Source organism: Neoarius graeffei, chromosome 5 (genome assembly GCF_027579695.1).
Source record: "Neoarius graeffei isolate fNeoGra1 chromosome 5, fNeoGra1.pri, whole genome shotgun sequence".
In the NCBI taxonomy this organism is placed as follows: Eukaryota; Metazoa; Chordata; class Actinopteri; order Siluriformes; family Ariidae; genus Neoarius; species Neoarius graeffei.
The window spans coordinates 96,487,591-96,501,624 of NC_083573.1; the positions used below are offsets into that span (position 1 = coordinate 96,487,591).

At 41.6% G+C, this 14,034-nt stretch overlaps 1 protein-coding gene across 1 annotated transcript in view; it reads right to left on the reverse strand.

The window, feature by feature from the left end:
- Positions 1-4,778: 4,778 nt before the first annotated feature.
- The window catches only part of pcolce2b (procollagen C-endopeptidase enhancer 2b), a 58,234-nt gene continuing 48,978 nt past the window's right edge, over positions 4,779-14,034 (reverse strand). Inside the window, exons 9-10 of the mRNA XM_060920857.1 lie at positions 13,774-13,941; positions 4,779-11,697 (exon numbers count right to left, since the gene is read on the reverse strand). Of these exons, the coding sequence (XP_060776840.1) occupies positions 11,567-11,697; positions 13,774-13,941 (299 nt within the window). The 3' untranslated portion in view covers positions 4,779-11,566. The remainder of the gene's footprint in view (positions 11,698-13,773; positions 13,942-14,034) is intronic.

Sequence of the window (14,034 nt, forward strand, 5' to 3'; positions counted from 1 at the left end):
TTAGCAGTATGTTTAGAGTCATTGTCCTGCTGGAACGTGAACCTTCGTCCCAGTCTCAAACCTCTGGCTGACTCAAACAAGTTTTCCTCCAGAAGTGCCCTGTATTTAGTCCCATCCATCTTTCCTTCAGTCCTGACCAGCTTTCCTGTCCCTGCTGATGAAAAATATCCCCACAGCATGATGCTGCGGGCGGCACGGTGGTGTAGTGGTTAGCGCTGTCGCCTCACAGCAAGAAGGTCCTGGGTTCGAGCCCCGGGGCCGGCGAGGGCCTTTCTGTGTGGAGTTTGCATGTTCTCCCCGTGTCCGCGTGGGTTTCCTCCGGGTGCTCCGGTTTCCCCCACAGTCCAAAGACATGCAGGTTAGGTTGACTGGTGACTCTAAATTGAGCGTAGGTGTGAATGTGAGTGTGAATGGTTGTCTGTGTCTATGTGTCAGCCCTGTGATGACCTGGCGACTTGTCCAGGGTGTACCCCGCCTTTCGCCCGTAGTCAGCTGGGATAGGCTCCAGCTTGCCTGCGACCCTGTAGAAGGATAAAGCGGCTAGAGATAATGAGATGAGATGAGCATGATGCTGCTACCACCATGCTTCACTGTAGGAATGGTGTTCTCAGGGTGTTGGGTTTGTGCCACACATGGCATTTCCCATGATGGCCAAAAAGCTCCATTTTTGTCTCATCTGACCAGATAATCTTTTTCCATGTGTTTGGGGAGTCTGCCACATGCTGTTGGGCAAACTCCAAACGTGTTTTCCTAAGTAATTACTTTTTTCTGGCCACTCTGTGGACCACTCAAAGCCCCACTCTGTGGAGTGTACAGCTTAAAGTGGTCCTATGGACAGATACTCCCATCTCCGCTGTGGATCTCTGCAGCTCCTTCAGTGTTATCTTTGGTGTCTTTGTTGCATCTCTGATTAATGCCCTCCTTGCCCAGCCTGAGAGTTTTGGTGGGCGGGGCCTTCTCTTGTCAGGTTTGTAGTGGTGCCATATTCTTTCCATTTTGCTATAATGGATTTAATGGTGCTCCCTGGGATATTCAAAGTTTGGGATATTTTTATAACCCGACCCTGATCTATACCTCTCCACAACTTTGTCTCTGACCTGTTTGGAGGCTCCTTGGTTTTCATGTTGCTTGCTTAGTAGTGTTGCAGAGTCAGGGTTCTTCCAGAACAGGTTGATTTATACAGACATCATGTGACAGATCATGTGACACTTTGATTGCACACAGGTGGATCTTTATCAACTAATTATGGGACTTATGAAGTGAATTGGTTGGACCAGCTCTTATTTAGGGGTTTCATACAAAAGGGGCTGAATACTTATGCACACTCCAGATTTATATTTTTTCATCTTAATTATTGTTTGTGTCACAATAAAACAACAATGTGCACCTTTAAAGTTGTAGGTATGTTGTGTAAATCAAATGGTGCTAACCCTCCAAAAATTAATTTTAATTCCAGCTTGTAATGTGACAAAACAGGACAAACACCAACGGGGATGAATACTTTTGCAAGGGACTGTAAATGGCTAAAAGTAAAAAAAAAAAACCAATATATTTTTATTTTTCATATGATATTTTTCTTCGTTGATTTTATCTGTATATATATTTATATATACGTACGGTCATTGAGAATTTTTTGGAATGCATGATAAATATTATTATTATATTTATTTATATCATGGAGAAGAGATGCTTTGTACCAGATTTAGCTACTCGATAAAAGTACAAAACTTATACAGTTAATACTTTTTTTAAAAAAGCAAATCACTGTGGTATAATTGTAATAAAACACCTAGTTTTGTGCACTTATAGGAAAATAATCAACTTTGGGATGAAAACAGTCATTCCACTGTACATTGGGCTGCATCACACAACCCTGTTAATGATTGTTTTCCTCATCTCATCTCATTATCTCTAGCCGCTTTATCCTTCTACAGGGTCGCAGGCAAGCTGGAGCCTATCCCAGCTGACTACGGGGAAAGGCGGGGTACACCCTGGACAAGTCGCCAGGTCATCACAGGGCTGACACATAGACACAGACAACCATTCACACTCACATTCACACCTACGGTCAATTTAGAGTCACCAGTTAACCTAACCTGCATGTCTTTGGACTGTGGGGGAAACCGGAGCACCCGGAGGAAACCCACGCGGACACGGGGAGAACATGCAAACTCCACACAGAAAGGCCCTCACCGGCCACGGGGCTCGAACCCGGACCTTCTTGCTGTTAGGTGACAGCGCTAACCACTACACCACCGTGCCGCCGATTGTTTTCCTATCACAGCAAATTTTTTTAACTGAATTCCCAAGTTATAGATCCATCCAGTAAAAAAAAAAAAAAGATTATACACTAAATTAATAGATCTCTATACTTAAAACTTGACAACTCAGACTGGCTTGCAAAAAAAGCAGTAAGATAAAATTTGGATCCAGTTTAAGTTCAAGTTTATCTCATAACCCAGTTATATCAAACTTTAAAGCCAGACTACCTTTCAGATTTTTCAAGTGTAGGTCATAAAAATAATTTTCCCAACACCCAATAATTTTTGTTTAGTGGATCGAAAGCGACTGAATTCGAATCACAGACTTCCAATTTTAGTCGGTTTTCTTAACAGAACAATTAATGAATTTATCTCCACGTGGCCCTAAATTCTCTGCTATTTTTTTCCTGCGGCGGCACGGTGGTGTAGTGGTTAGCGTTGTCGCCTCACAGCAAGAAGGTCCGGGTTCGAGCCCCATGGCTGGCGAGGGCCTTTCTGTGCGGAGTTTGCATGTTCTCCCCGTGTCCGCGTGGGTTTCCTCCGGGTGCTCCGGTTTCCCCCACAGTCCAAAGACATGCAGGTTAGGTTAACTGGTGACTCTAAATTGACCGTAGGTGTGAGTGTGAGTGTGAATGGTTGTCTGTGTCTATGTGTCAGCCCTGTGATGACCTGGCGACTTGTCCAGGGTGTACCCCGCCTTTCGCCCATAGTCAGCTGGGATAGGCTCCAGCTTGCCTGCGACCCTGTAGAACAGGATGAAGCGGCTAGAGATAATGAGATGAGATGAGATTTTTTCCTGCTTCACCATGACCCAATACAAGATACTACGTCATGCATCACATCCCGTGGTGGGCTTTCCCCGTTCACGCAAGGCATTGTGGGATACAAATTTGAAACAGGAGAGAAAAATGAAGGACGTGAGTGTGCGAATGAAACGTGAAAGACCAACTACAGTAACGGAAAGAAAGCGAAAAGAAAAGATGTTATGTTATATACGAAGGAAAGGAAACGTAGGAAATATCAAACTAACAAATACGAGCATGTCAGTGTGATCAGCTGTTCGTTTAGCGACAGAATGATGGAACTGTCAGTGCACGCTCAAAGGTAAACCTGCGCATGCGCGCACACACACACGGACTTCCTCTGTCTGCTTGACTGCGCAAAGAAGCGAGTGATTTCATGCGCATTATTTGCTTTAATCCCCTCAAATTAAATAACTTCCCAGCCACAGAACAGAACGGCCTGATATTTTGAGATATTACAGAAATAAACATTTATCACAATGACCAAATTTCAGACGGAACTCAATTTCACCGATTTTATGAAATCAAAAGGCCGTCTCGCTTTAAGCTTTGTGTTTTGAAGTAATTAGGAATGCATTAAGACTGTCATTCAGTCATGACTTTAAAATTTTCCTTTAAAATGAAGTTTCATGCCTCAAGATTTTCCTTATTAGTGAATCTAACATGACAGACAATCAAAATGAATCAATATCTAATATTAAAAATGTATTATTATTCTATCCACCTTCACTGGATATGCGCAATCGTGCACTCTGATTGGCTACGCTACTATTAGGATATCAACTCATATACCATGAGTAGAGAAAAACAAAATGGTGAAGCGTGTTACTGAAACAACGAAGGATGAAATAAAAGCTCTAGTCATAAATAAAATCCCAAAAAATACAAAAAAGGAAGAAAATATGGAATGAAAGTATTTGATGGTAAGAACATGTGGTTATTTTATTTTTCAAGAATTATCACATAATTACAGTATTGCATTTTTCACAAATCACTCCTGTCATTTCGCCGGTTTCTAAGCGGAAATGATTTTGTATAAAGTTTTTATTTATCGATTTTGCAAAAAATAAAAATAAAGATGCTCCATTTCTCAAAATCCAGTGAACGTTGATAGAATAAAACAGTTATTCCATTCTATCTCGTCATACATGGATTTTGTGGAATAACTGTTAAATATTATACAGATTAAAAAAAAACCTTTCAACGTCAAGCATTTTGTGAAAAATTTGTACAAATTTTAACGACTGATGAGCCTGTGATTGGTCTCTTCACCTTTGTAAGATTTCAGCAAATTCATTTGAGACCAAATGTACAGGGGCGGCACGGTGGTGTAGTGGTTAGCGCTGTCACCTCACAGCAAGAAGGTCTGGGTTCGAGCCCCGTGGCCGGCGAGGGCCTTTCTGTGCGGAGTTTGCATGTTCTCCCCATGTCCGCGTGGGTTTCCTCCGGGTGCTCCGGTTTCCCCCACAGTCCAAAGACATGCAGGTTAGGTTAACTGGTGACTCTAAATTGACCGTGAGTGTGAATGGTTGTCTGTGTCAGCCCTGTGATGACCTGGCGACTTGTCCAGGGTGTACCCCGCCTTTCGCCCGTAGTCAGCTGGGATAGGCTCCAGCTTGCCTGCGACCCTGTAGAAGGATAAAGCGGCTAGAGGAGATGAGATGAGACCAAACGTACATGAAAAAAAAAACAAATCTAAAGCTCAAAACAAAAACAGATCTTGAATTTTTTTATTTTGATACCATCACAAAACAATTGTTTATAAATTAACAAAATTAACACTCAATATCAGGAATTGGTTTCATATGAAAAATATTTTATCATGAGAATTTCAGTATGCACTTCACAATAAAACGTCTCGGCTCGACTCCTTCACACACGGCAGGTTGGTACTTTCAGAAGTTTCAGAATGAAAATGAATGAATGAAATCGTTTCAAAATGTCACTACTAAATTATTGCACTTTAGTCACCACGTCAGAAAGATGCACCTCGGGTTTTGTACATTCATTCGTGTTGAACAAAGTAAATCAAAAATACAATACATAGTAAACACTTGTGTGGCTGAAAAATGCAACACGAACACACCTTGGATTTTCTCCACACTTGTGATACACTACCGTTCAAAAGTTTGGGGTCACTTTGAAATGTCCTTATTTTTGAAAGAAAAGCACTGTTCTTTTCAATGAAGATCACTTTAAACTAATCAGAAATCCACTCTATACATTGCTAATGTGGTAAATGACTATTCTAGCTGCAAATGTCTGGTTTTTGGTGCAATACAGGAAGGATTTCTAGGATAACATTGAGTCAAGCCTACCGTCACTGTGTAACCTGTCTCTCTGATTAGAGCTGTAGACTAACTCAAGCAGTAACTCAATTCACTTCTCTTACTAGCTCTGCTTTGCAATAAAAAAAAACACCATTAGTACAAAGCAAGCCCATTCACTTTTTTATGCTGATCAGAGAATTACAATGGTTTCTCATGTGATAAAAATGTGCGATTCGCGATTAAATATTTTAATTGCTTGACAGCACTAATTATTATTATTATTATTATTATTATTAGAGACACTACATGCTGAATTCAGAAACAAGGTAAATAATAACAAACGTGAACGTGAGCTGTAGATATTTATGCTCAAATCCACTCAAAGTAGGGGGCGGGGCACCATCACGCTGTGTCAAGACAAGAACTTTCCTGAGAAATAACGCGAACGTCTGCATCATGCGGGATTTGCGGGCGGGAGTGGGACAAAATATGGCAGGCGCGGGCGGGAGCGGGACTGAAAATCATAATTTTTTTGTGGGCGCGGGCGAGAGCGGGACTGAAAATCATAATTCTTTGCGGGCGCGGGCGGGAGCGGGACTGCACAATGCGGGCGCGGACAGGAGCGGGACTGAAAAATCCGACCCACACAGACCTCTACTGCAAATGTCTGGTTTTTGGTGCAATATCTCCATAGGTGTATAGAGGCCCATTTCCAGCAACTCTCACTCCAGTGTTCTAATGGTACAATGTGTTTGCTCATTGCCTCAGAAGGCTAATGGATGATTAGAAAACCCTTGTACAATCATGTTAGCACAGCTGAAAACAGTTGAGCTCTTTAGAGAAGCTATAAAACTGACCTTCCTTTGAGCAGATTGAGTTTCTGGAGCATCACATTTGTGGGGTCGATTAAATGCTCAAAATGGCCAGAAAAATGTCTCGACTATATTTTCTATTCATTTTACAACTTATGGTGGTAAATAAAAGTGTGACTTTTCATGGAAAACACAAAATTGTCTGGGTGACCCCAAACTTTTGAACGGTAGTGTACAGTATCTACAGAAACACATTTATTTCCTGTCCTGTAATCTACACTGTACAGAAGAATGTTGTGAAAAACCTGCGTACTATGGAACTGAGCGTGTTCTAGTGAAGAAGACGGCTCTGAACGACATGCTGCAGCTTCGGGCAAATTAATGCATCTGTAAAAGACTTGGATGTTCATATTTTCGCCTTGACGCTGAACTGAACTGTCCAGGATTCACATTTCACTACGTCTTAAAGACAAAGCAGCTTTTTTTTGTCATTTATCCAGAACGTTCCAGAACAAAAATGTACCCAGAACACTTTATTTGATCTGATGGTATGCCAAACACCCAAGAAATTTCTGGTAAATGTTTTGCATCTGTATCATTATGAAATTTTGTACGCGTGATTTGTAGATACTTTAACGATGACTTTGTGCTTGTTCTAATGCGTTATATAGAATTTCTGTAAGTAGATCTTTATTTAATATTTATAGAAGGAGTCTCCAGTATAGATTTTGTGGCTAGCACTGTCGCCTCACAGCAAGAAGGTCCTGGGTTCGAGCCCCGTGGCCGACGAGGGCCTTTCTGTGCGGAGTTTGCATGTTCTCCCCGTGTCCGCGTGGGTTTCCTCCGGGTGCTCCGGTTTCCTCCACAGTCCAAAGACATGCAGGTTAGGTTAACTGGTGACTCTAAATTGACCGTGTGTGTGAATGGTTGCTTCCCAAGCCTGGAAATAGGAGGGTTGTGGCAGGAAGGGGATGTGGCGTAAAACTATGCTCGAATTAATATGACGTGGATCAATAGGGTCCACATGCCAGCAACCCTACACACATAAGGCCCTGGTCCTACAACACTGATACCTATAACTCCAACTATGACGATCCCTCTGCCTGAATTTAGTTCCAGTCTGGAGCAGAAACACCACAACTATAATCCTGACTATAATATCGCTTGGTCCTGACACTCAGGGAAATAAACGCATGCAACTTAGGAATAGTCATGGAAGTTTTTTCCAAGTCGTAGGACATTATTCCGGGTCGTACTGTGCAGCTTGGACTCCAAAACAACCCATGTACACACTCCGGTGGTTGATATAATATGGATAGATCACGGATTACAGAAATATAATAAAAAAGGATACAAAATACGGAGTATTTTAATATGGACGCATCACGGATGCTAATAATTTACGGATTGGTCATGGACGTTTCAGTATACTACAGACTGGTTACCGATTTCATACAGATGATGCATCATGGATAAGAAATCTAAAACAATTAAATGTTCGGACTGCCGAAGTTCATAATTAAAATATCTTCCCTGCATTTATATGTTTACTTTATTAATATTTCACAGAAAATCACATATCCGTGAATAAAAGATCCGTGCTTTGTATTATAGATTTTTATTTTCCATATTATGAATCCATATTCCGTGACTTTATGATGCAACAAGGATGTACAAAGATGCCCTGGATAAAATAGCATGTTCTCTGATAACGTCACGTAAACAATTACCTGACTGGTCAGATGTTTTATCGGATCAGGTCCAGGCCTGGAGAGGAAAAATGGCTCCAGAAGCAATCTCAGCGATACGGATAAACCCAGGCCTGGGCTATAGGGATCGTTATCGGTCTGGTGTGAGCAACGACCACGTAAACTGCAGGGGACTGATTTATTTATAGTTATAGTTATTGGTATTGTAGGACCGCGCCTTACAGTAAGTGCGACAAGCTTGAAGAAGTGAGTGAGTAAGTCTCTAGGATATATTTTCCACAGAGGGAAAGTCTTCAACACAGAGGACAAACCACTGGCCTAATGGTTAGAGAAGCAGCTTTGGGAGCAAAATGTTGCCAGTTTGATTCCCTGGATCAGCAGGAATGGCTGAAGTGCCCTTGAGTAAGGCACCTAACCCCCAACTGCTCCCCAGGCTGCTCTGGATATGCTGTATGCCGCTCTGGATAAGAGCGTCTGCTAAATGCCTGTAATGTAATATTATTAGTGTGCTTGCTCAAGCACACAGCAGCCGAAGGCAAGCACACTATTGTTCTTCTTAAGTTTACTTATTCTGCCTTATTCCGACACGTATTTTGGATCCACTACTCCTCCTAGGGCAGGGGTCGGCAATTAAGTTTGGACCCGGGCCAAATTTTTTTCTGACAATGGCATCGCGGGCCATGGCCATGCTTTTCTAATGGGAGAAAAAGTTGTTATATATTTTTTCTATTATATTAAAAGTAAATGTTATTTAACTTTTAAAATGCATTTAATTTAATTTCATTTAAAACATTAATTTGCTTCTATGCATTGTTATTATGCCAACTGCTACATCTCCTGGCATCTCTCATGAAACAGGTGACCTGCCTAGCAACCTGCCGTAACTAATGTATACAATTGCCGGTTGTTTATTCTTTTGGATGACATGTAAATGATTAGCTGAAGATTGCTAGCTATCGATGCAAAATGTCGTTGTCAAAAGCCATGAAAAGAAAAGTTGATTCCGAATGCAGGACCTACAAAGAAGAATGGTATGCGTTCATCCTGCCATTAATGTAGCCTAATGAAACACAGGCTATTTTTTCACCTTGTCCGTTGCGAGAGGGAGACAGGACACTTTTGTTTTCCATAAGATTACGCGCACACGCGTGCCAATTACCTTTCCAACCTGTGCATCAAGTAAGGCTAAACAGGCTGCAAGGATGTTCTACCTGTTGCTTTTGTCACGTTACTTATCAGCTACACTTCAATAAATGTTATGAAATCGGTGGAATTGTTGTATTTTTTTAAATAAAACATGAGGTTTAAAAAATATATTAAAAATCATATTTTTTAAACAATAAATTAACGTCATCTCGCGGGCCAAATAGAATTGATGGCGGGCCAGTTTTGGCCCGCGGGCCCCTAATTGCCGACCACTGTCCTAGGGCATTCGAGATAGAGACACCGTTCCAACTCTGAGACGTCTGGCCCGAAGTGGTGCAGTGTGCTTGTATACAGCTTTTGGATCAACGTGCACATTCTCTTGTTCTTGTTGGTTGTTTTTCTTTTGTTTTTTTTCCCATAGAAAATTAATAGGGCTCATGAATCGAATCATCCTACTCGGACACGCTCCATCGCAGATGCACCAAACCTCATGTGATACTTCAGGCCAACTCCCCCGACACATACATGCAATCGGTTCTGACCCGCACTCTTTCTTTTTGCTCATCCCTTTTTCCTCCATAGGCTTGCATTGATTTTTGGCCCCATTGAAAATGAATGGTGTTTCAGGAGAAAAACTTTCACTCTCCATCAATTTTTTTAACCAAGTGACCGAACTTCAAGAAACTTCACTTGATGCCTCAGGCCAAGTCCCCGCACAGATCCATCCCCTCATCTGAGACCCGCACTCGTCTTTTCCTTGGTTTTCACGCATCTCTTTTTACCTCCATAGGCTTCCATTGATTTTTGGCCCCATTCAAATGAATGGAGTTTTGCTCAGTAACACTTCACCACACGTCCACCAAACTTCATACGGCACCTCAGGCCAAATCACCATCACACACATGATATTGGTTCTGACCTTCACTCGTCTTTGTCTTGCCTTTCATCCGTCCATTTTTTCTCCATTTTGCCGCTAATCAATGGAAGCTCGACTGAGTCATTCCTCCCTTCCCCCATAGGTGATGATGCATTTGGCAAGGATCTGCTCATTTGAGACTTTGACAGCAAATCAACTTCAACTCAATGGCCACTTTATTAGGAATACTTACATGCACACACGATAGCAATTAGCACATAAGCATTCACGTGTTACCATGCTAGCTATTAGCATGTTACCCATTACGATATCATGCCTGCTGTTAGCTCGCGAGTTGTTAGCATGTTCACCATTAGCATGTTATCATGAGAGCTGTTAACATGTTAGGATTAGCATGGTAGCATGCAGAGTTCGCATGTTTGCTGTTAGCGAGTTCACCTGAGCATGTTAGCATGCTAACTGTTAGCATGTTAACTGTTAGCATGTCACCCTCAGCGTGTTAGCATGCTAAAAGTTAACATACTAGCCATTAGCATGTTAGCCTGTTAGCTGTTAGCATGATAGCTGTCAGCATATTAGCCTTAAAGTGTTAGAATTTTAACAAATAGCATGTTAATCATTAGCATGTTAGAATGCTAGCTGTTAGCATGTTATCTATTAGCATGTTATCTATTAGCATGTTAGTATGCTGTTAGCATGTTAGTATGCTAACTGTTAGCATGCTAGTTGTTAGCATGTTGGCATGCTAGCTTTTAGCATGCTAGCATAATAACTGTTCTGCTACAGCTCAGCAAGCACACTTTGCATTTTCTCTGCGGAAATGCAGTCTAGTTTCTGTCTTATTACCCTTTATAGCTGCTGAGACATAAGTACCGGCTTGTTTCATGGACGTTCCATTGTTTAATTAACATTAAAAATGTCTGTGCTGACAAATTACCGTGCGATAAGATGAATTAAAGATTTCAGGCCATGCTATTTCTGGAAAATAATGAACAGCATGGAGGTGATGAGATATGGCCCAGCGTTAAGTGGAGTTCAACTTTATCATAACAGCACACCTTGTTTATGTCGTTTATTCCTTGTGTATGACGTACCTATGTTTGAGGATACAAAAATATTTGTTTAAAGCCGTAAAGATCCCTTAAGTGGTGAAGAGTGTAGAAATGTTCACATTACTGTGGACTTGAATATCCAACATGCAATAAATATACCAGAAACAACTTGTAATTGTTACAGATTGACCTCGGTAGGTAGATACTGAGCATTTTACATGAAAAAAAGAAAATAATAATAATAATAATAATAATAATAACAACCGCAATTAAATGTGCTACTGATTTCAGGGCCAATGAGAAACAAAACTCTGACTTTATAAGTCAACTTTTACAGATTGTACAGTTCTTCTTACAGTTCTAGTCCCAGTGGGTGGAGTTTTGACGAATCACACTTTAATAGATGGACATTAAGGGGCGTGGTCTCAATATATAAAAAAAAAAAAGGAGGAAGTTGGGGTTCAGCCTTGTCCCTGGAGGTCATTATGGCTGTCGTTATTTCTGATTTCCTTCCTTCTAACACACACTTCTCTCTCTTACTACTTCTCCATGATCTCCTCCCACAGATTGAACCGAATGGAGGAAATCATTTCCTGGGGTTTGAGCACACGAATTAAGATGGAGGGAAGAGTGAGATCAGCACCGCTTGTTCTTCAGGACGTTAAACGCTCGCTGGTTCTTGGCCTTGAAGGCCATGACGAAGTGTTGCGGGGCGATCAGGCCGCGGCCCTCTTCGTCCGTCTGGCCCATGAAGATGTAGTTCAAGCCTAGTGACAGCACACAGAGAGAGCCTGAATGCAGTGGCGTTACGACAGAGACATTCAGGACGGGTGTTCATCAGTACCTCGTGTTACCGCCGTTCCATACGCTTATACACGAACATACAGTGGATATAAAAAGTCTACACACCCTGTTAAAATGATCGTTTTTTCTGGTGTAAAAAAAAATGAGAGCACGATAAATAATTTCAAAACTTTTCCCGCCTTTAATGTGACCTATAACCTGTACAATTGAAAAACAAGCAAATCTGTTCGGGGGAAAAACATAAAAAATAAAAAACGTACAATAAGCTGGTTGTATAAGTGTGAACACCCTTAAACTCATACTTTATTGAAGCACCTTTTGATTTAATTACAGCATTCAGTCTTTTTGGGTTCACACCTGCCATCAATTAAACTGACTCTGATTAACTCCAAATAAAGTTCAGACATTGACTCAGTTGCTCCTTCAGCAAAAGCCAGGGTTCACAGAGAGCTTACAAAGCGTCAAAGGGATCTCATTGCTGAAAGGTATCAGTCAGGAGAAGGGTACAAAAACATTTCCACGGCATTAGATATACCATGGAGTACAGTGAAGACAGTCATCAAGAAGTGGAGAAAATATGGGACAACAGTGACATTACCAAGAACTGGACGTCCCTCTAAAATTGATGAAAAGGCAAGATGAAAACTGGTCAGGGAAGCTGCCGAGAGGCCTACAGCAACACTGAAGGAGCTGCAGGAATTTCTGCCAAGTACTGGTTGTGTACTACATGTGGCAACAATCTCCCGTATTCTCCATATGTCTGGACTGTGGGGTAGGGTCAAAGAAAAACATCCAGGCCCGGATAAATTTTGCAAAAAAAAAAACATCAACCCTCCCAAAAGCATGTGGGAAAATGTGTTATGGTCTGATGAAACCAAGGTTGAACTTTTTGGCCATGATTCGAAAAGGTATGTTTGGCACAAAAACACCACTGCGCATCACCAAAAGAACACCATACCCACGGTGAAGCATGGTGGTGGCAGCATCATGTTTTGGGGTTGTTTTTCTTCAGCTGGAACAGGGGCTTTAGTCAAGGTGGAGGGAATTATCAACAGTTCTAAATACCAGTCAATGTTGGCCCAAAACCTTCAGGTGTCTGCTAGAAAGCTGAAGATGAAGAGGGATTTCATCTTTCAGCATGACGATGACCCCAAAAAGGTTTTGGAACGGCCCAGCCAGAGCCCAGACCTAAATCCAAGTGAAAATCTGTGGGGTGACCTGAAGAGCGCTGTGCACAAGAGACGCCCTCGCAATCTGACAGATTTGGAGCGCTTTCGCAAGGAAGAGTGGGCAAATATTGCCAAGGCTGATAGACTCCGACCCAAAAAGACTGAATGCTGTAATTAAATCAAAAGGTGCTTCAACAAAGTATGAGTTTAAGGGTGTGCACACTTATGCAACCAGCTTATTGTACTTTATTTTTTTTTTTTTATGTTTTTCCCCCCTAACAGATTTGTTTGTTTTTCAATTAAAGGTCACATTAAAGGTGGGAAAAGTTTTGAAATTATTTATCGTGCTCTCATTTTTTTACATCAGAAAAACCGATCACTTTAACAGGGTGTGTACACTTTTTATATCCACTGTATAAGCATATGAGGTTCACACATTCTTCATCTGGTTTTCTTATTTTCTGACAGTGAGTTTTGCCGCTTACCTGACGCTGTCATCAAGCTGTATTTATTATTCAGCTCGATGCTGCAGTAGTCTGAAGGCAAACTCAGAGCCAGATCATATACAGATGTAAGGAACCTGCTGGTTGTAGCACACTTTATGTTCATCTTTAGCTTCATATTTATCAGCACGCAACTTACTTTACTTTTCTTTGGTTTAAGCCGTTTAAAGGCTGCGGCCCTTCATTCATTCTGAAAATACATTGAATCTAAAGCACTAAATGTGCACAGTAACAAGCCTCTCTACACAGCGTGGTTTTATAACTGTGTCATTGTGTCCCTGTGTGAGAGACGGACTGTTACAGAGTGTAATGGAGTGTAATCGGAGAAACTGTGCACCCGCAGGCGCTCGGCACTGCTGAGACTCACCTCTTTTGACAGAAGGACATTTCTTGCACAGGATAACGATTTTAGTGCTCATGGATTTTCCAGCCTGCTGGATAGCGAGGCTTCCTTCTTTATAGATGTTGATGATGGAGACTGTAGTGTGCATGCTTCCTCCACGCGGTACTGCTGTGATAATCGTCCCTGTGATGGCTGAGATAGGCAAAAAAAAAAATTACTGTATATTCACTGGATATGAGCAATCGTGCACTCTGATTGGCTCCTCTACTACTAGGATATCAGCTC